Source organism: Cololabis saira, chromosome 17, assembly GCF_033807715.1.
Source record: "Cololabis saira isolate AMF1-May2022 chromosome 17, fColSai1.1, whole genome shotgun sequence".
Taxonomy (NCBI): Eukaryota; Metazoa; Chordata; class Actinopteri; order Beloniformes; family Belonidae; genus Cololabis; species Cololabis saira.
The window spans coordinates 13863755-13890016 of record NC_084603.1 but is presented as its reverse complement, the minus strand read 5'-3'; the positions used below and the strand labels follow the sequence as shown (position 1 = coordinate 13890016).

General features: G+C 40.7%; 1 protein-coding gene across 1 annotated transcript; it reads right to left on the bottom strand.

The window, feature by feature from the left end:
* Nucleotides 1-1029: 1029 nt before the first annotated feature.
* On the bottom strand, nt 1030-26262 carry kif11 (kinesin family member 11). Its single transcript, XM_061745763.1, has 27 exons — nt 26127-26262; nt 25869-25981; nt 22211-22340; nt 21135-21232; nt 20968-21046; nt 19035-19220; nt 18828-18952; nt 18656-18746; nt 16658-16803; nt 13965-14061; nt 13794-13889; nt 13627-13715; nt 12961-13048; nt 11786-11859; nt 11575-11689; nt 11329-11400; nt 9807-9942; nt 9549-9721; nt 9332-9457; nt 7576-7731; nt 7356-7495; nt 5714-5874; nt 5497-5615; nt 3886-4108; nt 2099-2274; nt 1907-2014; nt 1030-1248 (listed from the first exon to the last, which is right to left on the bottom strand). Exons 2-27 carry the CDS (start codon nt 25937-25939, stop codon nt 1135-1137), a joined length of 3189 nt encoding a protein of 1062 aa, XP_061601747.1. The 5' UTR covers nt 25940-25981; nt 26127-26262; the 3' UTR covers nt 1030-1134.

Below are 26262 nucleotides of genomic sequence, written 5' to 3'. Positions count from 1 at the left end.
TACCAGCACTGTGGTTCTTCTGGTCTGTATTTCTGTATTGGATGTGATTGAACACCTTGACGAGGGCGGTCTCTTCGCTGTGGTGACGACAGAAACCGGACTGGAAGACGTCCAAGAGGTTGGTCAGAATTAAGAAGGTGTTTAACTGTTGAAAACAGCTTTTTTAATAACTTTACTGCTGAACGGAGGATCTCAGACGGGTCTGTGATTCAGCATCAGCAGTTTGATGACTGTTGTCTTCAAAGTCCGAGGGACAACAGCTGACAAAAGGGATGAGTTTACCATCTGAATCAGTACCTTTTTTTTTCTAAACCTGGTTTTGGGCGAGAACGAAGAAGCTTCATGTCGATTGCTGCGTTTATGCGACGCAGAATTAAACTGCTGATTGCGTCGCTTTATTTATTTAATATATAGAATATTTTATACATTTTATTTTGACCGTTTTTTTAATTTTAGTATTATTGTTATTGCTTATTTTTATATTTCCATTTTTTTTTCTTCACTTGAGAGAAGTGAACCGAAGGCCAATTCCTCGTGTGCGCCGACATACCTGGCAATAAAAGATTCTGATTCTAAACTTTGTAGCATGATGATAATAAAAAAAGGGAGCGATAACAGTTAGCCTTTAGCGAAGCCACCTGTCAATCAGAAGGCCACGCCTCCGATTATTAACACATTTATTGCTTTGCTTTGAGTTTAGAGACTAACGCTGTCTTTCTCAAACCCAGATTAACACTGAAGATTAAAGCAAGGACATAAATACCTCTTATTTTTCTGGTTGATTATCCTTCCAACCAGAACCAAGCCTGAACCGAGCCGCTCCACTCTGTGTTTTTACTCGAGTGTGTTGGCGGCATTAATGTAAAATTAAGGTTTTAGAGCAACACGTGCCGCCTTCAGGACCGAGGAGAAGGAAGGTGCTGGACCTGGACTGGACCGGGAGGCCCGAAGTCCTGAGGCGCTGGTTCTGACCGGACCGCAGCTATCACTCAATAACTTATTTTAGACAATTTTATTCCAGAAGCTGAAAAGGATTAATCAATATTTATTTTACTCACAAATCAAAAACAGTACAAGTAGAAAATAAACAATGTCTTTAAAAGAATATCATTAAAAAGAAACCGGTGTTGTGCCTCAGTTCTGGGAGCGCAGCGGCAGTCTGGACCTGTGGGGCGTCGGCGTGGCGTCGTCCTCTACAGACTTGGGTCTGCTGGACGCCTTCGGGTCCTTCCTCCCGCCTTTCTTCTGCTGCGGAGGTGAAGAGTGAAGAAGAACGAGTGAAGCAACAACCTTTAACTTCTGAAGGAGCATTTGAGTCGTTTTGTGAAAGAAAATTATGACTAAATTAACCTTTATCACCTGAGGAAAACGAGACGAGACGCAACAAAAATGCTGGTCATCATGGACGATAACGATAATTAAATATATAATGCAATATCGTAGAGGAATAAAAACCAGACTAAAATGTAGATTACAAAATAAAAACTCTGCTAAAATGTGTCTTCATTTTCGTTGACCAAAACGAGATGAAATGTTCTAGCAAAGATGTTTAATCTCAATTTTTTAAGTTTAGGTTTTCTTTTCCATAGACGTGGAAAAGAAAACCGAATGTGTCGTCGAAAAAGAAAAACATGGGGAGAAATGCAGAAAAATAAATATGTTGTAAACTCAAATGAGAGTCTTCTGAATCTGGAATTAATTTATTCTTGAGTCTACAATTGTAAAATGGGTTTGGCTAAATACAATCTTTGACTAAAACAAGACTAAAATGGTCCTGGAAAATTCTGACTAAAATAAGACTAAAATGCTCAGACTTTTAATTGACTGATACTTGACACGACTAAAACTAATAAAAACTAAAATGATGGTTTGACCCAAAGACTAAACTAAAGTTGCTGGAGCTCACCTTGAAGAAGGGAACTCTCTTGGTCTCGTTGAAGACGAGGTTCTCGTCGATGAAGGACGGCTCCGTGGCGACGCTCTCGTTGCAGTTGCTCATCTCCTCCAGCGAATCCTGCACAGGAAGTAAACAGTCATGGGAGGCGTCCAGGTGGAGCCACCGTGGCTCAGGACGGGTTTCCGGAGAACCTGAACGTACGTGGTCCACCTGGCTGCGTTTGTCCTCCTCCTCCTCCTCTTCCTCCTCCTCCTCTTCCTCCATGGCTGACCGCAGCTCCTGCTGCTTCCTCCGCAGCGTCTCCAGCAGCTCGCCGCGGGTCCGGGATTTGCTCAGGTCCCGCGGGTAGACGAACTCGCGGCGCTGCGGCGTCGTACCTGCAGCCAGGAGGGGGCGGGGTTAATGGTCAAAGGCTTCCACAACCACTATGAAACCTATAGTCTCTATATACAAGCAAGCAATAGAAATCATGGACCAAAAACCAATGAAATGGCATCACTGCCGCATCTTAAGGAAACACAACCTCCTCACTTTTGAAAATGTTATTAACCTCAGTATTTGAAAATTTTTCTTTAAATGTTTAAATAATCATGCGTCAACACTGTTCTCTGACGTGGCCATTAGGCGTCACAGCTCTCGCAGAGCGACCACACGAGCATCCACTAGTGGAGACTAGGCCTGTGTCGATTTCCCAATTCTAAATCGATTCTCATATTAATTTCTAAAAATCGATTCATATGTCTAAAGATCGATTTTTATTTATTTTTTAAATTTTATTTATTTATGTATTTTTTTTTTCATCATTACATTACAACTTTTGGTTATTTTTTTGTTTATCCCCAAAAAAGGAATGTTTTGTTGGACACCAGAATAACTGGTGCCATGTTTTTGCCTTTAAATATGTTTAAAGGTATGAAAACATTAAAGTGTTAGGTTATAATTGCATAAATTGTCTATATTTCATTACTTTATATACTGTCTTGGGGTTACATTTGCAAACAATGCTAAAACCAAATGCTCAAAAATTAAAAACCAAAATAGACCAAAAATGGAACAAATAAAAACGGAATGTGGGAAAAAATAAAACCGATTTCATCCGTCTCTGTTTCCTCCCTGGATCTGTTTGGTAATTCTGACCCACATGATGATTCTGAAAGCAGTTCTATCAGCATTCTGGGAGCTGATTGGTCCTTACAGCATCATTAGCTGCCAATACTTGCTGTTGAATCTCAATATAATACTAGTAGTAATATTTTGCATAACTACAGTCATATAATTCATGCAACAGCTCAAAAAACAGTTTTAATAACATTAACTCAAATCAATATTGGAATCAAATCGAATCTTGATAATCGATTCTGAATCTTAAGAATCGGAATCGAATCGATTCTTGACATTTGAATCAATCCCCAGCCCTAGTGGTGACTGTCTCATCCCACAATGCAAGACTTCTTTCTGCCAGTTTGCTCTCTCCGTAAAGGGGGCAAAACTTTGGAACTCTCTACCCACTGAGTTAAAATTAGAGACCAATACAAAAGCTTTTAACAAAGGACTCAAACAGTGGTTAAAATCTAGTCAGCAGTGTCCACATGAATAGTTCTTAACTTGTTGACTGCTTGCTTTGTTGTCTTTTTATGTTTCTAATTGAAAATTGTTTGTATTTCTTTGATTTCCTTTCCAATTGTTTTGTTGTTTTTTTTTTTTCATTTTTCATTTATTTATTTTATTATTTTTATTTATTTTCTTTTTTTTTCCCCATTCTTGTCATCTTAATATTTTATTGCTCTCTATTTTTTTCAAAAGCTGCCTATGGACAAGTGTTGCGAATTAGCACTTGTGCTAAAACACTTAAACAATGCATCTGGTTTGTCCAATGTAATTGCTATGTCCATATCAAATAAACATAAATATATAAACATATATAATGATGTCAGGGGGCGGGGCTAATGGCCATAGGGGGCGGGGCTAACGAGCACCAAGGTTCTCACCGGTGGGGTTGTCCTGCTGCAGCTCCTCCAGCAGGAAGTTCTGCACCAGCCGCTGACCCGCCTCCATGCTCTCCTCCAGCCCGGCCTGCTGCTGGTCCACGGCAGCCCGGTCCAGACGGGTCTGGTTCTGCACCGTGAGCAGAGCCTGCTTGGCCTCCTCCTGCCGGCTGGACAGATGTTCCCTGGCCGTCCGGAGCTGGTCGGTGCAGTGAGTCTCCACGCTCTGCAACCATCGAGGTAAAGGGGGTTATTTGGGTTCTCAGGTGGACCGGTTCACCTGGAACTTCCTTCAGCAGGCGACCCGAACATTCCCATCACATCTAAGCGCGATCAACATCCAGGTCTCAGGGGCGATAAATAGACATTTGTTCTGGTGCAGCTTTTTGTTGGATGACCTTCCAACAGTGATTCTCAACCGGGGGTCTGTGGACCCCTAGTGGTCCGTGGTGTAACTGCAGGGGGTCCGTGATAATAAAATACCCCCCCCTGACATTATTTTACTCAAATGTGATCGAGACTTTTATCTACCTGAACTACAGAGGATAGCATGACTTTCGTTTACTATTTACAAGTGTAATCAGTTGTATTTTAATAAGAAATCTGTTGATACAAATGTAACATGATCTGTATCCCTTTCAAATTAAGATCCCCCTAGTTTCAGTGGGGATATACACCCTTGAGTTCTTAAAAATGCTTTTATTGTGAAATATTTGCAGGAAGCTGTTGGGGGAACGCTCATCAACTTCCAAAGTTCAAGTTAGCGCTTGAAATTGCAATAATGTTAAAAAACAAAAACAAAAGAAGAACACAATAAGCAAAGTAACACAAAGAAGAAGAAAAGAAGTAGACGACGACGGCTCGTATGAAAAAAAGACTACTTGTTCTGAAGGTAGCAGACTCTGTCTATCTATCTGTGTAATGTGTATATCTATCTATCTATCTATCTATCTATCTATCTATCTATCTATCTATCTATCTATCTATCTATGGCAGTTTCTGCTGTTTCTGTCAAATTCCACCCCCACCCCTCAGATCCGCCCCTCACCCCCCACCCCTCAGATGGGGGTCCTTAAGAGTGGATCACTTTGTTGTGGCTGTTTTTTTTTTTAATATAATTTCCTTAGTTTTCACCGTTGTCCTTATTTTTCATTTTATTTCTCATCTCATTTAGCTACTTATCTATTCATTATTTCTTTCGTTTTATTTTCGATTTGGGTAGAGTGGGTGGGTAGGGAGGGTTGACAGATAATACCCGGATTGTTGGAAGCCGTTCTGACTTATGTTAGGATTTCTGTTGTTTACTACCCTTGTAGCACCTTTATACAACAATTGCCAACAGAAACGCTTTGCCACTTTGAATTGTTTATCGAATTATGTTTACTGTTTCGATATGTGAACTGGAAAAAAAAACCCAAATAAAAAGATTTGTTAAAAAAAAAAAAAAAAAAAAAAAAGAGTGGATCACTAATTTGCAAAAAGGTTGAGAACCACTGCCTTAGATTTCTTTTTTTCTTGATGTGTGAAAGTTTTTTATGACATTTGTTTAAAGCCGTTTTAAACTACGTTTCCTCCGAGCTGAGCACGGCTCAAGTCTGGCGCGAGTGTTTGTACCTGACACAGAGTCCGGGTCTCGGTGGAGGTGTTCTCCAGCAGAGACAGGTGATCCTGGGACCGGGCGTCGGCGTGTTCCCTGACCCGTTGGCTCCACTGGAGGTCCCGCTCCACCAGACCTGCACACACACACACACACACACACACACACACAGACGTTAACGCAGGCCTACGGGGCGGCGGGGAGATCGCTGGCGGGACAGTGATCAGCCCGTACCGGACACGGAGCTGTGCAGGCCGGAGCAGTAGCTGCTCATCTCCTCCAGAACCTGCTGGTTCTCGCCGGCCGAGTCTCGCAGAGACGCGGCGAGGGAGGAGGACGTGGTGCAGAGGAGGTCGGCCCGGTCCGAGGTCTGCTGCTCCACCGAGCTGCAGCCGCTGCAGGAGGAGAGAGCGGTGACATCAGTTAGTTAGTTTTATTTTGGTCCATTAGTCAATCAAAACAAGCACCACAGTAAAACTGGATATATAAATAAATGAACCAAAAAAGGTGTAGACTGAAGCCGTAGCTTACATAATGCCTACCCTTTTTTACAATACATCACAACAAATCAAAATAAAAAGTATTACAGAGATCAATTACAACAAAAGCATGTGATATAGAGGATTTACAGCAGAAGCTGCTCTTGGTCATAGTTTATATTTATCAATTGCCCTAAGTTTAAACGTTTTTTTTGAATTTGCGGATAGAACTACACATTTTTAGCTCATCACAGAGTCTATTCCACAAGTAAAAACACATCTACTTCTAAAGTTTGTCCTTACCTTTATTTTTTTAAACATACAAGTTCCCCTGAGTTCATACCGACTTTCTCTGGTGAAAACATTTCCTGAATGCAGTAAGGAAGTAGGTTGTTGTGCCTTATACATTATAAGAGAAGTACTTAGCTCAACTAGATCTACAAATTTTAAGGTATTTAGTTTAATGAAGAGTGGGTTCGTTGGGTCGCAGTATTTTGAATTATTTACAATTCTTATGGCTCTCTTTTGTAATTTAATTATTGGATCAATGTTTGTTATGTACCGGTAAGTATTTCCCCATACCTCCACACAGTAAGTAATGTATGGAACAATGAGTGAACAGTACAGTATGTAAGTGGATTTCTGATTTAAAAGTTCAAATAAACCGAAATTCAATAACTGGATTAAGGAATTGTCTACAACATTACCTATGGAAAAGATCACTTATTATAAAGGGTAAACTGTCATCGTTTCAAAACATTTGGGGTCCTTTTATGGAATTTATGGAGAGGGTGGATTTAAGTGGGGCGGATGAGTCGTAGCTACTAGTGATCCTCTGCAGTGTTCTTAAATAATTTCCTTTGTTTTTTGATACTTGATTTCTTTATTGTGTGAATTGTATATTTGAGTTTATATTTCTGAATTAAGCACAATGGTGAAATACTTTGGGCTAACCTTTCAAAAACAGAGAAACCTTTGTTGTTTTGATTTTTGTTACTTTTTTTGTTTTGTCTGGGGTTTTATTTATTTTTTCTTTCTTTTTCCCTTTCCTTTTCTCATTTAAACCTAAATTGAGTGTTGCTTTATGTTATCTTATAAATGTCTGAGTTGTAAGAAACATGATTCAATTGCTGGGCAATAATTCAGCAGCCCTTGATGTTTCCTTTTATGTAAGAGCACTCTTACTTTTGTGTTATTGGAAAGATTTTTGAAAAACAAATAAAGATATTGTTGGAAAAAAAAATAAAAAAATTTATTTTGTCTTGTATAGGATTGCAATGGTTTTGGACAATTTAGATTTAATATTGTTTATATGTGTTTTCCAATCAAGGTTATCATCAATTATCACATCACTGCAGCACCAGGAGAGAACGGTACCGGGTTTCCCCCCCACTCACCTGCTCAGGCTCTCCTGCAGGCTCTGCGCGGGTTTCTGCAGGGCCCGGGAGGCCGAGCGCAGGTCCGTGTAGTCCTGCTGGACCTGCAGGCCCAGCAGGTTCAGCTGGTCCTGCAGACACTGGATGGTCTGCTTCATCCCCTGGTGGATCAAAGATCAGCTGGTCAGAGGTTCTGCCGGTCTAGGACCCCCTTTCTGACCCGGCCCAGGAACCCACTCACCGTCTCGTGCCGGTCCTGCGCCCGCCGGATCTCGTCCTCCAGCTTGTCGTGCTCGGCCTGCAGGCCGGTCAGGCCCTGGACGGCCGTCTGCCGCAGAGCCGCCAGCTCCTGGACCAGACCGCTGAAATACACACCCACCTCCTTCATGGCCTCCACCTGGGGGGGAAACACCCAGGAGATGCAGGAGATTAACCCTTTAAGACCGGCTGGATGCTTTTGCATATTGATTTTCAAAATGTACAATTACAACCAAATAAAACAGAGCAATAATTCTTTCTGCATGTTAAACAGGAAGAGTTTCACCTACAGGACTGTCTCAGAAAATTAGAATATTGTGATAAAGCTCACAGTTTAAGACTAAGATTCCCAGAATATTCTAATTTTTTGAGATAGGATATTTGAGTTTTCTTAAGCTGTAAGCCATGATCAGCAATATTAAAATAATAAAAGGCTTGCAATATTTCAGTTGATTTGTAATGAATCCAGAATGTATAACATTTTTGTTTTTGTAATTGCATTACAGAAAATCACAATATTCTAATTTTCTGAGACAGTCCTGCACATATCCGGCATTTAGTGTCCCAGAGTTTTAATCCATTAAATCGTTTGGAAATAAATCACATAATAATACAATAAATTGCGGAAATCTTCATAATTGACATTGCAGGTTATTTATAGATCTGGTACGTGGTCACAGCACGTTCTACGTTGACACATACATAATCATCAGGTTGTATTTTATTCCAGCCACTTCCCGCAAAAAGGAGGTGACGTCATTCCCCTGGGAAACTACCGTATTTTCCGGACTATAAGTCGCTCCGGAGTACAAGTCGCACCAGCCATAAAATGCATAATAAAGAAGGAAAAAACATATATAAGTCACACTGGAGTTAGTATAAGTTGCATTTTTTGGGGAAAATTATTAAAAAAAAATCCAACACCGAAAAGAGACACGTCATCTTGAAAGGCAATTTAAAATAAAAATAAAATAGAGGCAACAACAGGCTGACACACCTGAGAACGTGCCTGGTATGTTAACATAACATTAATCAGTTATTCAGATAACTATAGCATAAATAACATGCTAAGAAGTTTATCAAACCATCCGTGTCACTGAAAATAACTCAAATCCAAAGAAATCTTCATCCTCAGTGTCACTTTTAAACAACTGCACCAACTCCGGAGGTAGAAGATACAGAGCTTCCTAGAGCGCCCTCTGGTGGTTTAGTGTGAAAATAACATGTGAAATAATGTACCAGTGATAATGTGTTAATAATTTCACACGAGTCTATAAAACTTAGTCAGGAAAAAAGGGTAGTCTGTTTGAATTTGAGCTCCACCGGTTTAGAAGAAGAGAGAAGAGTTGAGAGAAAAGTTTTGGAGCCGATTTCAGCGCCAGACGAATATGCGATATATAAAATGATTAATCTCAAAACCTAAAGTATGAATTAATTCCAAATACATTTCCTGTGGTTTGAAAGGCTTACGTTTCCTTTCTATTTCCTTTTTCTAGTTGTGGGATTTTTGTATTTTGAAAAATGTGTAAAATTAAAAAATGATTTAAATTTATTTGGTAGTTATTTGCACTTTTTAATCAATTTATTTAGTTAGTTTGGACTGTAACATCCAGATTATTAAAGATTGATGCATAGCAAAAAAAAAATACTCCACAAAATGGCAGTATAGTATGCAGAAATGTAAAAATATGCTTGATCTATGGTTGGTCAGAAAAGGTTTAAAGTAAAGAAAGACTCACGTTGTCAGCCAGAGCTCGCTGCTGCTCCACCGACGCCTTCAGGGCGCTGCTGATGTCGCTGAGAGCTGATAAACCCATGAGGGTGCGAGTGGCCAGAACCTCCTCCATGTCCTGCTGGTGCTCCTCCTGGTTGGACCCAAACACAAACACACAGTTCAGGTTAGAGATCCTGACCCCCCTTCCCCCCAGACGGTACCAGAGCCGGTCCAGGACCCACCAGCAGCTGCAGCAGACCCTCCTTGTCCTGCAGACACAGAGCTTCGTGCTGCTGCACCTTCTCCCTGCAGCGGGCCACGCCGCCCGCCACCAGAGACCCGACTCCGCCCACCAACGACTCCACGGTGGCCACGGCTCCGTCCAGCGCCGCCTCGTTCCCGGCCAGCAGCCCGTCTGGACGGGAGGAAAACACAGTCATGTGATGGCGCCGCCAGGTGGAGGCTCACCTGCGCCGCGCATCACCGGAGGAGCGTCTTACCGACGGCCTTGGCGTAGCCGCTCAGCATGTCGTGGTGCTTGGCCCGGTTCTGCTGGGCGCAGCGCTGCATGCTGCTGAAGGCTCCGTCCATCCGCTGGGCGAAGCTCTGCTGAACCTGCACGTTGTGTTGCTCCACCTGCAGGTTCAGGTGCCATCGTTAGTTAGAGTTAAGGTGAAGGAGGAGAAGACGAGGACTGATGCTGCAACACAGGGGTTGCCAAGCAACCAACGTGACACTAGGCCTGTGTTGAAAAAAATCGATTTCCCAATTCTAAATCGATTCTCATATTAATTCCTAAAAATCGATTCATATGTCTAAAGATCGATTTATTTTTTTTTCATTTTATTTTATTTATTTATGTATATATTTTTTTTCATCATTACATTACAACTTTTGGTTATTTTTTTGTTTATCCCCAAAAAGGAATGTTTTGTTGGACACGAGAATAACTGGTGCCATGTTTTTGCCTTTAAATATGTTTAAAGGTATGAAAACATTAAAGTGTTAGGTTATAATTGCATACATTGTCTATATTTCATTACTTTATATACTGCCTTGGGGTTACATTTGCAAACAATGCTAAAAACCAAATGCTCAAAAATTAAAAACCAAAATGGACCGAAAATGGAACAAATAAAAACGGAATGTGAGAAAAAATAAAACCGATTTCATCCGTCTCTGTTTCCTCCCTGGATCTGTTTGGTAATTCTGACCCACGATGTTTCTGAAAGCAGTTCTATCAGCATTCTGGGAGGTGATTGGTCCTTACAGCATCGTTAGCTGCCAATACTTGCTGTTTAATCTCAATATAATACTATTAGTAATATTTTGCATAATTACAGTCATATAATTCATGCAACAGCTCAAAAAACAGTTTTAATAACACTAACCCAAATCAATATCGGAATCGAATCAAATCAAATCTTGATAATCGATTCTGAATCTTAAGAATCGGAATCGAATCAATTCTTGACATTTTAATCGATCCCCAGCCCTACGTGACACCCTCACCCTGTCTGAGCTGGTTCTGCCTGAGCTGGTTCTGGTTGTACTGAATCCATTTCTTTTTTTTTCATTATGCACTTCGAGAAAAAAGTTGAAATGTCGAGATTAATGTTGAAGTACAATTTCGTGAATAAAGTCGAAATCTTGAGAAAAAAGGCGAAATTTCGACTTTATTCTTGAAATTGTATTTCAACATTATTCTCGACAAATTTGACTTTTTTCTCGAAGGGCGTAATAAAAAAAAGAAATCTTCCCCTCTCAAATATTTTTTCTCCTGCCTGGCCCTAATACTCTTCCGTAGATGCGCCACATTGATAACTTTTATGTTGTTTATTTAACTTCATTGTTGTTTATTTCCAGGAAACCGTCTGTTTACTTTGATGACCCCCCCCCATTCCCCCGGGAGAGCAAACACCCAGATGTGACCAGATGTGACCCTGCAGCGTTTGTTCTCCCCGACCCTGATGCAGCAAGCGGCCGGGTCAGCCAAGAGCGCGCCGTGCTGCGGTTACTGACCTGCTTCTTCCTGTCCAGCTTGGCGTGGAGGCCCGACACGTCGCTGGTGCTGGCGTCCGCCGCACTCAGGAGCTGGAGGGTGATAAAAAACAGCAGAAGCTTAAAAATCCCCGGTTATAACTGCCAGCGGACTTCCCCTCTTCTAAAAGCCAACAGGAAATCACAGGAATCAGTATAATAACGGTTATTTATAGAACACAGGAGGAGGACGTGACCACGGCGAGGAGGAGGAAGAGGAGTTAGTACCTGTCCGGCCGTGTTGTACAGAGACTCCTGCGTGGAGCTGAGCTCTGAGCTGATGAAGGCCTCCTCCATCAGCTTCTCCTGGGTCTGCTGCAGGTCTCTGCTCGTCTCCTCCAGCCTGAAATCACACACCCGTTTAGTTTCTGAGTTTAACACTCGTTAATAACCTGCAGATGAGGCCGAGGAACCTTCCTCGGCCCTCGAGTCCTCGTACCTCTGCTGCTTCTCCTCCAGGACCACGGTGCACTGCTCCAGCTGGGCCTTGTTGTCAACGAACAGCTCGGTCACCTGGAGGAGGACGGACACGATCAGACCCAACACTTAGACAGGCCGTCTACAGGTTTGACCAGGTTAAATAAGACTTTTTAATACCATTTTCAAACTAAATTTAAGACCAAAACACACTTTGAACCCATATAACGGTGTAACAATGTGAATGCCAAAATCATGCTATGTTAAAATGATCAAATGTGTAATAAATTTCAAGTCATAAGCAAATGAAGCTTCACAACACCACTAAACAGCCAAAAATGTTCAGGCTCCAAACAAAGACTACAAATTAAATGAGTAGATTAGCGCAAATATAATATCAGTGAGTTTATTATGCAAGTTTCTACTTTTCTCTGCCATAATGGGACATTTTTTGTTAATAATTTCTCCTAAATATTTTGTAACAACCAGGAAAAGCAGGTCTACAGGTTTGACCAGGTTAAATGTATGACTTAATACCATTTTCAAACAAAAATTTAATACCAAAAAGACAGTCACACACTTTGAACCCAATGTAACAATGTCAATGCTCAAATCAAAAGTCTATGTGAAAATTATTAAATATGTAATACATTTCCAGTCATAAGCAAATGAAGCTTCACAACACCACAAAACAGCCAAAAAAAGTTCAGCCTTCAAACAAAGACTACAATTAAATTGAGTATATTAAAGCAAATAAAATACCAGTGAGTTTATTCTGTAAGTTTCTACTTTTCTCTGCCTTAACGGAAATGTTTTTGTTAATATCTCCAGGAAAAGAAGCCCAAATTTCATCATCCCACCCAGTCCTGTATTTCTCAGCACAATTGGTCGGAAATCCGCTCAATCTGGCAACAATGACTGATAAATTACTGCCTCTACATTAGTGTCAAGACCCGGTAGGATCCACTGACGCTCCACTTTTTGTCTAATAAGATAAAACTTGACCTTGTGACTTCCAGCAAAAGTTGATTAATTGACCTCGGCGCTTTAGAAAGATTTATGGACAGTTAAAAGCTTGGATAAATACAAGGACGTGAGGCCGTCAAGAGCTTTAAAAACGGACATCAAAAGTTTAAAATTAACTCTATAAAAGGCAGGGTGATTGAAGTAATTTCTAGCAACAAAGGGAAGTTGTACCTTCTTAATCTCGTCTTCCATGATGGTGATCTTGTCCACGTATTCTCCCACCTGCCCCTCCTGAGAGGTGATCTGCAGCATCATGCTCCTGAAACACAAACACTCCAGTCAGGAACGCCTGTGTCGTGCCAAAAAGTGATTGCCTGCCAGAATCTGATTTCTGGCCACGGGAGCGCGCACAGCAGCCCGTTGAGCGACAGCGCTAAAAAACGTCAGATTTTCAGATTATGAAGATCAAGAATGAGATCAAGTCATATTTAGGCAGAAACAACTTTCCATTAACTGTATTTGGCCTTCAATCAATTTTTGGCAGGTGAAAATGCCTATTTTATGTTGTAATGGTCCTTTAAAAGAGTTAAAAGCAATCCTGTGAGCTCTAGTGTTTATATTATAAAGCTCAAGAATGAGATCAAATCATATTTAGGTAGAAACAACCTTTCATTAACTGTATTTGGCCTTCAATCAATTTTTGGCAGGTAAAAAGACCCATTTTCAGGGGAGAAATCAGATTCTGGCAGGCAATCACTTTTTGGCACAACACCTGCTTCAGCCAGATGGTTCTGGTTGTGTTTGAGGTGGTTCTGGTTCTCTGAGGTGGTTTTCAGGGTGATTGTGGTTCAAATGCAACCCCATCGGGTTCGAGTCACTCAGATGGATCTGACTCACTCGTAGTTTTCTGACGACAGGTAGATGCCGTTCTTCTCCCGCGAGGCGGCCAGGTCCCGTTTCAGACGCTCGATGTCCTCCGTGTATTCCTGAGCGGACGATAAGACAGGGCAACATTAGTCGACCTGCAGGTTTCAGGACGTTCCTGTTAGCCGGGGCTCTCGTACCTTGATGAGGGTTCTCTTGGTGAGTTTCTGGTTGACCTCCGGTTTGTTCATGATGTTCTTGGCTCTGCTGGCGTACTCCAGCGTGCTCAGAGTCTCCTGCAGACAAACACAGGCTGGTTTAGTTCAGAGCAGGGGGGGGTCTGGGAGGCCGGGGGAACATCCAGGACGTACCTCCAGGTTGCTGGAGGACGGAGACACCGTGGCGATGATGGATGTTTTCGTACGTCCCCCCAGGGAGTCCTGGAGGATCCTGGTCAGCTTCGACTCCCTGCGGAACAACAGTTAACAATAGTTAACCCCTAATGCTGCTGCAGGTTACCTGCAACTGTCATAAACTACAAGCCCCAGTGCAGACGAATTCATTTACATTACAAATCAGCAAGAACACATTTCATAGTCATAGTCAGTCATTTCATAATCAGACACAATATCCATGAACAGATCTATTTTCATACATAAGGCGCATGATAAAACATAAAGCGAAACAAAACAGTCTGGTAACTTTAATCTCAAAAGGAAAAAATGCAGGCACTCTGGTGGCTTGAAAAAATTTAAAAACCTTTATTTGACTGGGTTACATACTAAAAAGACACCAACGCGTGTCGGCTTGCGCCTTCCTCAGGGTGTATGGAGACAAGAGACAATCAAACAAAATTAAATAGAATTCAGTTCAGCTGTGGCTCCTCAGGTCTCTGCAATGCTCCTCCAGGCCTGAAGGAGGCGCCGGCAGGAGCACCCAGATATTCTGCTTCCTGAACAATCAAAAAAAGGAAAATTAAATTGACTGTTGAAAAGTAACACAGAGTAGCAGTATAACGTGAATCATGAGTACCAAAATGAAGACCATGCAAAGAATAATAAAGCTAAATATATAGAGAAAATCTCCCCTCCTTTAAACAAAACATGACAGTGAGTCACACAATGGCCTGAAAAGTCATGACAAAACAAAGAGCAATGTGAATATAAATATAAATGCAAACAAAGAAACCCAAAAGAAGAAGACTGATAATTATACAACAAAAATTACTAAATCATAGAAAGGATGAAAGGTCAAAATCCTCATTGAGGCCAGGGAAGCTGGTGGCCTTCAGGATATGAATCCAATAAGCCTCTCTCTGCTTGAGGCGCCTGACTCTGTCCCCACCCCTTGCATCGACACTGATCACCTCAATCCCTGAGACTCGTAGAGAAGAGTCATCTGTGTGTTGTGCCTCCATATAGTGTTTGGCCATTGGGTAGTTCACATTTTTGGTACGAATGGCATATTTATGTTCAGCCACCCTGTCCCTCAATCTCCTTTTAGTAAGGCCTACCCGGTACATAAAAACAACCACAGATGCATTCCAGTCGGTATACAACATGAGTAGTGTTGCAATTTATGAAACTGGAGATAAAATACAACTTGTTGCTAAAAACATCCATGAAAGTATCCGTTTTGACCATGTTGTCACAGCATCTACAGTTACCACACCGAAAATTTCCCTTCGGTCGACGCAGCCAGGTGTCTGGTTTGTGAGCAGGAAGGTAACTCCTCACCAGTTTATCTTTAATGGTGGGGGCCCTTCTGAAGCTGATACCTGGCGGTTCAGGGAAAACCCCTTTTAAAGAGGGGTCACTCTCAATTATGTCCCAATTTCTTTTTATGATACGTTTGATCTGGACAGCTTGTTTACTGTAGCGTGTAACAAAGAAGGGTTTCTGAACTTGTTCTTGTTTAGGTTTAGGGGTGAGTAGATCCCCTCTCTCCAGTGATGAAGCTCTGTTATGAGCCTGAGTCAGGAGCTCAGATTTATACCCCCTCTGTTTAAAACGTTGCTGCATGTCCGTTGAATGTAGAATCCCTATACAGTAACATTGTCCATGAGGAAGGGCTGGAAGCCTTGAAACACTATCTGGGGTCAAGACCTGATGACCTTATGCCCCCCAGTGATTTTATTATGCAACTCACTGTTGAAAAGTGTTACTTTTCAACAGTCAATTTAATTTTCCTTTTTTTGATTGTTCAGGAAGCAGAATATCTGGGTGCTCCTGCCGGCGCCTCCTTCAGGCCTGGAGGAGCATTGCAGAGACCTGAGGAGCCACAGCTGAACTGAATTCTATTTAATTTTGTTTGATTGTCTCTTGTCTCCATACACCCTGAGGAAGGCGCAAGCCGACACGCGTTGGTGTCTTTTTAGTATGTAACCCAGTCAAATAAAGGTTTTTTTAATTTTTTCAAGCCACCAGAGTGCCTGCATTTTTTCCTTTTGAGATTACTGTTGCACCCATTGCAAGAGCACCGGTGGTTGTGGGGACACCAGCAGCGCTCCTGTGATTCTGTTTTTTAGTCTGGTAACTTTATTCAACTCGTTCACAATAATTCAGAATATCATTCATTTGTAACTAAAACAGAAAAATACTTTCACATTTTAAATAATTCGTCTTCCACGAATCCACCAATAAAAAGTGGAGGTGGTAAGAGTCCTGTTCTCTGATTGGTTCATCGTTGCCAGTGATAGCAGACACCTGAAGTTAGTGTGAGGTTGGAACAACATTGTATTCCAACATTTGAAAATTGGATTTAATCTAAAAACCTGACGTTGACCTCTAACAGAAAGGTAACGTTGACTAGATGTTGGATGATGGTTGCTTGCAGCGCTACATAATTAGTTATGTGACGATGTCTGGCGTAGCAACCCGTATCCAACCGAGGACCGACTTTGACGTGTCTGAATGGTCCGACCATCAATCAATCGGCTTCGTCGCTACCAAATCTCTGAGAGCAGCATACCTCATAAAACTGGTTCGAGGTCAGTAAACAAAAAAATCATACATAAGGCGGCCGGCTGATGCTCCATCAGGAGGTCCGAGGAACGAAGACTGACCTGTACGGGACGTGAGGCCTCTTCTCCACCAGGGCGGTGATCACTCGGCCCAGCGTCAGCAGGGACTGGTTGATGTTTCCCGCCTCACGAGCCCGTTTATCTACGGCCCCTGAGCGCCCGATGTTCTCGCTGCCGGCGAGATCCACCTGCAGAGGTCAAGGTTGTTTTTTTTTTTTTTACAGGAGTTGCAGACAAACCAAACCCCGCCGGTTAAGCCCCGCCCCCTACTTTACCGTTGCCCTTGAGGACAATCAGTGGCAGTTTTACAGTGGGGACTGCCTGTGTGAAAACACTGCAGTGCTCCCTGCTGGAGTTACAATTACTTTTAAATTCAAAGTAGACCAAATTTATGACCTTCACTTGCTCTCGCCTTATTGTAGTTGTCCCTAGGATCTCGACATTAGATGGTACGGGTCTGGAACGAGTTACTACAAATATTTGGGTATATGGCTTGATGACAAGACAGACTGCTGCCGAAACTGGATTTTTTCTTTCGTCTGAAAAATTGTTTTTCATTGGAAGCCAGAAAGAGACTTGTTCTTATCTGGTAATTGGGAGGCTTTCAAATGTCCCCGGATGCAGTCAGATCTGGGTCAAACCTCATTCTTCTTTTAATGCCCCTTCATTACGGAATGAGATAAAATTAACCCACAGCCCCCCCACCATAAATGTGTTCATTTCAAAATCCGCCCTTCAAGAAAACATGTAGCTGTTTTTAAATCAATGTTCATTTAAGATCGTCCTTTACTGTTGATTTTATGCCTTCATTGTATATATGTATGTTTTATTGTCTAATATATGAAACGTATGTGTGCCGTCTTGACCAGGACTCCCCAAGAAGAGATCTTGTATTTCATTGGGACATTTCCTGGATAAATAAAGACTAAATAAATAAATAAATAAAGAGACCTAAATGTGTCAATCAAGGGAAATGTAGAAAATCTAAAAAATAGATCCGGTTGGTAATGAGAATAAATTAGGGGTGAGGTTTACAGAAGCTTTATCTTACCGTTGTCATGGTTACAGATGACAATATCCAGGATCAACACTGATCCGATCTAGTCTTAGCTACCAAACGGTAGATTTAAAAGTTACAACTTCACACCTGCTGGCTGGTTGGCCCTTAACCTGAAGTATACCTGAAGAATACCTGGACTCAGTCGTCCCGGTCCTGCAGAAGCAAGAACCCCCCTAAACCAATCAGTGCGTTTACATGGGAAGTTTAATTCCTCTTTAATTCAGAAATAAAATTAAATCAGATTTAAAATGAGTAAAAATTACCATGTAAACACCTAATTCCGAATGAAAATGGTAATTCCGAATTAAACTTAATTCCGAAGTAAGTGGCTGGTTTATTCCCATTTTAAATCCTAATAGAATAATTCCGTGATCATGTATACACTCATTCCTCTTTAAATTAATTCCGATCTTTCTGCGCTGCTCGTTCCCTCGCCCGTCTGTCTCCATGACGCTTATATTCCGCGCTGGGCTTGTTTTGGAAACAAAGTTTAAAGATGGCAGCACGCAGTAAACGCTGGTCGTGCCAAAGCAAGGTCTTCTATCTTCCTCCTCCTCAGCACACGAAAGAAAATCATCGACATGATGTTGTCGTGCTGCTGCTACAAAAATAAAATCAAAACAAATCCAAAAAGGATGCTAATAATGTGGCTTTCCATGTTGTTGCTAATCGAGTAAGTTTGTTTTCTTGCGGTAGACTTAAAGACGGCCGCCCCCCTATCCAATCAGAACCTTCCCAACCCCCAAACCTTAATAGGAATTGGATAAAGCTGATCAAACGTGTTTTCCATATAAACTTCAATTCGGAATTACTATTTCCATGTAAACTCGAAGGAAAATAGTTTAATTCTCAATTATTTAATTCAAAATAATTAATTCCAAATTAAAAAACATCATGCAACCGTGGCCAATGAGACGCCACATCTCCGTCTGAGCTGAAGCCTCCCAGCGTGAGCCCGTTTGACATTAAGGGTCATTTACCAGGTTGAGTTTGCCGATCTTCACCAGCTCCTCCCCGTCCAGGGTGATCTCCTTCATGTGGATGGTGACGGAGAACACGGAGTGGGAGCGGCTGCAGACACAACAGAACCGGGTCAGCACTCAGCACACCCGGGCCGACGGCCCCCGCGGCGCGGCGGTTCCTCGGCGGTACCTGGAGTATGCGTTCATCAGCGTGGACGCCGTCCTCCTCTTGGCAGAGCCTCGCTCCAGGATCTGATAGACTTCATCTTTGTTGTGGACCGTCACCTCCTCCAGGCCCTTGACCACCACGGCACGCTGCGGCAACAACACAGGGGTCAGAACCACTGGGGGGTTTGGGGGGTCAGTACTTTCATCTGAACCAGCGTCAGACACCAACCTTGTTGCGCGGGTCGTCGAAGAGCTGCAGCCGCTCGTTGACGTCCTCCGAGGGGCTGAGCAGGTCGAACAGCTCCTCGTTGTAGATCTCCAGCAGCGACACCTTCACCGAGAACTCGGTCCCGTTCTCGGAGAGCTTCTCGAAGATCTGGTGCAGCGTTCGTGGGATGATGCCGGCCAGAGGGTCCTACAACAGAACACAGGAACTTAAACCAGCCGCGTTCACTGCAGAACCTCGTTTACTTACAGACTAGGGCTGCAGCCGCCGAGTATTTTGGTGATCGATTATTCTATTAAATATTCCACCCATTAATCTGATAAAAATTACTTTGTCTTAAAGCCCAATTATAAATATACAATAGAAAACAAGACAGATCACTTAATCAAAAAAAATTAATCAATTTGTTTCTTTTATGAGAATAATTTACATTTATTTACATATTATGCAAACTAGTAAACCGTTTGTTAAATTTTCCAATAATAAATACAATTATCTTAAACTTAACATTTCCCGAAACATAAATTGATATATTTTCCAAGTATCAAAAGCAAAAAATATTCTTAAACACTGCTTTTAAATTGTGCAACTTCACATTCAGAACCAACACGTTTCAACAGAAATGCTTGGCTGTGGACCGGGACTCGGAACAAGAGTCTTACACCATGTGGACCGAGGCTTTTTTTATTTATTTTTAATTTGAAATAATCCCACACCTTCGACATCTTCTTTCTCTTCCTCTTATTACTTTTGCTTTGCTGCATTTTCTCATTGGCGCCGTCACTGTTGTCAGTCCCGGGCCGGGACTAGGAAGTTTACATTCATTTTTTATTTAAACGAGGCTTCGAGGCAGAGGAAATTCATCCATCATTTTTTGTAATCGAGTTACTCGAGGTACTGACTGTCAGTGTAAATTCTGCTGTCATTTCTCATCGTGACGCTATGAGTTTGTTCTGTTATACCAGGGTCAGGGAGCTGCTCATCATCTCTACTTGATGAACGGATCATCAGCAAGTGTGAGGACCTCAGTAAATGGTAGGCCTGCAGCAATGTATCGACTTCAAAATATCGTCAACGTCATATTTTGTCGTCGTCACGTCATCACGCAGACGTGGGTCCCCAAAACAAACTGACCTCCTCACAGCCCAACAAAGTTCTGCAATAAGCCCCAAAACACCTGTAAGTCCTCAAAAGTATGTGAATAGTTTAAATTTAGTCCTAAACACCTTTTTGGAGTTGAAACCAGCCAGCACACCAGCATGTTGGAGCCCTGCCCTCTTGTGGGCAGAACAATAATAATTGCAAAATATAATAAGCTAAATAATTGTAAAAACAAACATCACATGATCAAATTATGGTCTGCATCAGCTCCTACATTTGATGTTTTCTGGTCATAACTCCAGAATAAAAGTTTTTTTATTTTATTTATTTATTTTTAAATCGGTTAGCAGAAGCTAAGAAAATGGTTCCCACCAAAAACCAGTTGGTTTTTTTTGTAGTTCCTTTTGTGATTAGACTTTCTTATGTAATAAAAATATGTAATCTAGTGTGAAACAGTGGTGTTTTATCCAAATATGTTATTTTTAATGTGTTATTTTTAACAAATTTGAATATATGCAGTCAGTATTTTGTTGGACAGTCAGAGTAAACAGGCTTTTTATTTCATATAATTTTATGCCTTACTTTTATTTTGCTTATTTTTGCAAAACTGTGTTGAATAAACTGTATTATTAAAGATTTATTATATTCATTTGATACATTATAGTTTTTATTAATCGAACAACAGAAAAATAATCGTTAGAATAATTGTCAGATTACTCATTAGATTAGTTGACTAATCGCTAAAATAATTGCCCGATTAATCATTTAAAAAAATATTCGTTTATCCCCAGCCCTGGTGAAAGCAGATGCCTAAGCGTCTCCAGACCGAACCCACCTCCTCCCAGGTGAACTGCTCGTTGGGGCTCCTCTCTCCTTCCATGGTGAACGTCTTCCCAGTTCCAGTCTGACCGTAACTGAACACACGAGTTACTCAACATTAATACTCCTAACATCAGAAATGCAGCTGGGAGATGACGGGAGGTCGGCCTGCAGGCCACTCACGCAAACACAGTGCAGTTGTAGCCCATGATGACCTCGTCCAGGATGGGACAGACGACGCTGCGGTAGACGTCGATCTGCTTGGCGGCCGGAGCGAACACCTGAGGACAGAAGAGAGAAGAGGTTAGCTCAGACATGGACAAACTACGGCCCCCGGGCCACATTAGGCCCGTTAGGCTTTTTAATCCGGCTCGCCGGACTCGTCCAAATTATAATAAAAACCTTGTTCATTTTCCACCTTTCCCTGCAATGCCCACGTTTCCCCAATAGATGGCGCATGCACACTCAAACGCAATGACCATTGTTGGAGTGGCGCGTATTTAATTTAATGTCGCCATTCGAGCCCTTCTGTAAAAAAAAAAATTGCGCAAAATAGTGACTCAGAGAACGTGCGGTCAAAATAATCCATCCATGATTTTGCGGGGTTTAACACAATTACACAATTGAGCTTGAGTATTTTGTTGAGTAATAATATGTTTTGAATGTTGAAAGTGATTCCATTAATTTTTTAATAAATGTAGATTTCTTTAACTCTGCCTTCGATTGAAACGTATTAAAAACAGAAGTAATCTCCAGGTTGGATAAATCCAAATGCGTACACTACGCTATTTTAATCCATTTACATTGTCTTCCTTCCAGTATTGTGCAAAGTAGTGTGTAGACACCATATGTTGCATATTCCTTGAGACAAACTTAACTAATAACGGCTATTTTGCATATTTGAAAGACAGTCCTCAGTGCAAATCTGTTAATAAATGGGGTTGTACATTTTTTGTGTGTTTTTACGGTGCTATTAGGTTTGCACACACTACATGCAATGCTTTAGTGTATCCAGCCCAAACGCTCCTGGCCCCTCTGTCAAATTTTAGAACGCATTGTGGCCCGTGAATCAAAAAGTTTGCCCACCACTGGGTTAGCTGTTGCTCCTGGAAGAGGACACATCTCTTGATGTTAAAACTAACTGGTCACGTTACTCTGGTTCCCATAAAAAGACTTAACGACGACTTCAGCTTTAACAAACGGCCCTTTTCATGGTTAAATTGAAGAATAAACCCTTCAGCTGCGATACGCCGACCCACCATGTCAAACGTGTAGGTCTTCCGAGCCGCCTTGTCGTTAAGGCCTCCCGTCCTCACGGTCACCTCCTTCCTGTTCTGATCGCAGTCGATGACCCCGTAGGACGACTTGCGCTCCACCGTGTTGAAAGGTCTGGAAAACACAAGAGTTCTGGTTTGAATTTGCTCAACGTGAAGAAAAACAGCATTTTTAAGGCCTTGAGATTCTCTAACTTTTGACTTTAAATCCTGGAAAAAGTGAAAACAGGTGATTCGGCATCAGGTGTAACCGATGGGACAAACAAGGACTCAAACTTTGTAAAACATGTTTAATGGAGACTGAAAAGAGGAAAAGCTGAAGAGTTACTGTGATGAAGAGGCCACATTTATCCTTAAAACATTAAAGTTCACCCATAATAGACATGTTTTGGTACAGTTACCATTTAAAAACACAATTACAGCTTCCAAATATCAAACGTGATGCCTTGGCACGCTTACATAACATCCACAAAGGATCAACTGTGACCAAGGACTGATCTGATGTAATTGTGGGCATTTTTTGTTGCTATTGTTTGTTTTGTTTCTGTTTTTTTTTTCTTGTTTTCATTTTTTCTGTCCTCCCTTAAAAAATAAAAGAAAATTGAAAAAATAAAACAACTAAAAAACGTGAATACTTAAAAAGTGTTAGTTTTTTTTTTTTTTAGTAAGACTCCACAGTCTTGTTATCATGTATAATCATCCAAGTATCCTCAGACATAAGAACGCCCTTCAAGATTAATTTACCATTTTATTATTGGAGCTTTTTTTCCTAAGAAAATAAATGAATGAATACAAATTAAAAAAATTAAAAAAAAAAAAAAAAAAAAAAACAGCACTTTCCAGCAACTTCTGGTTCTTTTGAACAACGATTGTGTTGTTCAACAACAAAACAACACTAAAAGAATGCCCAAAGTAATGTTTTGTACGACTTACCGGTCAAAATTATTCCAAGATTTTAATGTCAAAGCCAAAAAAAAAACCCCAACAACAACAAAAGACATTCAAAAACAATCATTTAAGTCAGAGATTTGATTGATGTCTGCAAGTTTTAATGTTTGTAATTTTTATCCAGATGGACGAAAAGTGTTTAAGCAGTTTAACAAAGTTGACAGCTTTGAAGGTTTGTCCGGAGAACTTTGCCACATTTTAGTATCTTATAACCACAATACAGAATCAGAAAAATCACTTTATTTTCGCCAAATGTACAATGTACACAGGAAATTTTACCTGGTAAAAAAACAGCACAACTGAGCAATAAAGTAAAAAAATGGAAATAAAAATAGAAAGAAATATAATAAGTAAGTAAAAAAATATATATAATATGCATGGAAGTATGTACGATGACCAGAAGTATTTACAGGATGGCAGGAATGAAAATTATAATTAAGTGTTCTTTAATTGTCTTTTAGAAGCGGGAGGCTGAGATACCTTTATTTAAGAGGGTGGTGGCCTGAGGGAAAAAACTGTGGTGGTTTAGTTCTGATGGACCTGAAACTTGCACCAATAATAATAATAATAATAATAATAATAATATTATCTGATGCCACAAATCAGAACACCAAAAATCACAACTTTGATGCATCTAAATATTCATTTGAGGCCGTGGTTCTGTTACGTTCATGTCTGCATTCGTGCAACAATCATCAACTTCACATCTCTACCGCACTTCTCTATTTTTGCCTCCAGCAAACGTAAAGCAAAAGATGATGGAAATAAAATTTTCTGTGTGTCCGGATGTGATGAAACCATTTGGTCTTCACACAATAAGCAGTTTAGGAAAAGGAAGATATAATTACAACAACGCTTAAATCCTAAACCTTTAACGCATAATAGGACGCTGGTACCAGTACTGAAACCTGGCCACGACACCGACATTAGTGTCAGAATCACCGGGGGGTTAACGGACCATTAGGACACCTTAAACCTGGTCCAGTTCAAAAACCACAACAACTTGCCGGTCCAATCCTGGATCAAATAACGTCTGAGATACAGGTAGTGGTTTTCTAAAAAAAAACAACTAAATTAGTCTAGCTGAAGAAAGACTAATATATTCTGTCATGGCATAATCTAGTCCGGGTCTCAATTGAACCTGATCCAATGAGGTCCAGCCATCAGAAACACAATGAAACGGCCCTAATTTTCATTCTCTCAAATACAACAAAGTTTCAGAACATGTTTAAATCCTGGTTTCAGGAGCCGGTTTAAAAGATCCAGTTAAACACTGGTATATAACTCTGGGGGTGATATATGACAACATTCCGACTCCTTTAACTTCCTGATGGGTCAGGAAGTCTTAATGAGGGTTAATCATCTCAGATCTCGCCAACATTTCAGTCAGTAGTTAAAAGAATTTATACAATGGAATAAATAATATTTATACTGAGACTGCAAAATGCAAAATTTACAGACCGATGGGGACCTTGGTCTGAAGTAGTGGGGAAAAAAATGTATCTCAGATCAATGTAAATATAAAATTAATCCAAATGTCAAATAGAGTACGATCAATAAATAACAATAAATGTCCTGTAAAAGTACATTCAGCTGTAAAAACAGACAGGTACGAGTGCATCAACATTATGGCACATAGATTTGAACCATGTTAAACAGCTGATTTTGAGCCAATTATCTTAGTTTTAAACACCCTGACGTGGTTCTGACGGACCTTTTTTAATATTATAGAGACATAAAATCGCAGACTTACAGAGTTAAACAACAAAAAGGCAGATTAGAGGCTGATTTGTTGTACTATGTTGATCCTGGTGTGTATACGATACCTTTTTATAGCCTGTTGGGCTTGTTCATCTAATTGTTTTGTTTTTTATTGGGTAACTAATGGTATTACAAAACACACAAACTGGCTGTTTGTGGAAAAGAATGGTTTATTTTATATCTTGTTGTTTTTAGTATTGCTGCTATAATTTCCTTTTCTTTTAGTAGAATATAAAAGGAAAAAAGAGATTGTGTAACATCTGGAACATGTGTGATATATGAAAATGTTGCTCAATAAACAAAGTTGAAAAAAAAATAATCTCAGATCAATGTAAATATGTAAATATAAAATGTGTGCAAATCTCAAGTAGTAGTAAGATCATAAGTATATTCATCTGTAAAAACACAGTTTTCAGTCAAGTCCATCAACATTATGGCAAATGAACCAGATTGAACAGCTGATTTTGAGCCCATTTGTCTGAGTTTTAAAGACCCTGACGTGGTTCTGAAGGACCTTATTAATGTTATAGAGACATAAAATCGTAGATTTAAACAACAAAAGGCAGATTAGAGGCTGATTTGTTGTACTATGTTGATCCTGGTGTGTACATGGAACATGTGTAATGTATGAAAATGTTGCTCAATAAACATAAAGTTGAAAAAAGAATCATCTCAGATCAATGTAAATATGTAAATATAAAATTTGTGCAAATCTCAAGTAGTAGTAAGATCAATAAATAGCCTGTAAAAGTAAATTTAGCTGTAAAAACATTATCAATCAACATTAAGGCAGCTGATTTTGAGCCCATTAATCTTAGTTTTAAAGACCCTGCCGTGGTTCTGATGGACCTTATTAATGTTATAGAGACATAAAATCGCAGATTTACAGATTTAAACACCAAAAAAGCAGATTAAAGGCAGATATTTTCCTTACCTGCATCTGACGACGACCTGGATGTTCTTGCCTTTTTCCTCCCGTTTTCCTCCATTCATGGACGAAGACATGACTGCAGAGACTCGAGGTCCGCAGACAGACCCAAGACGAGCCTAAGAACCGAACATCCACCAGTCAGAATCGATAACAAAAATAAAAATTTAATCAGACGGCAGCTGAAACGGTTTAAATCCTGAAACGATCGGAAATAGCGGAGAAGTGCCCCCAAACTTCCAACTTTAGCCCCAAAACACTTACCTAATAACGGTGTTCACTTCGCGTCCTCGATCCTTTAACTTATAAGTGTATAAATCCCACCAGTTTAAGGATGTTTATGATGTATTTTTCTCGCGGAGCAGAACTGTCTGGCGCTCTGAAACCTCCAACGGAAAAT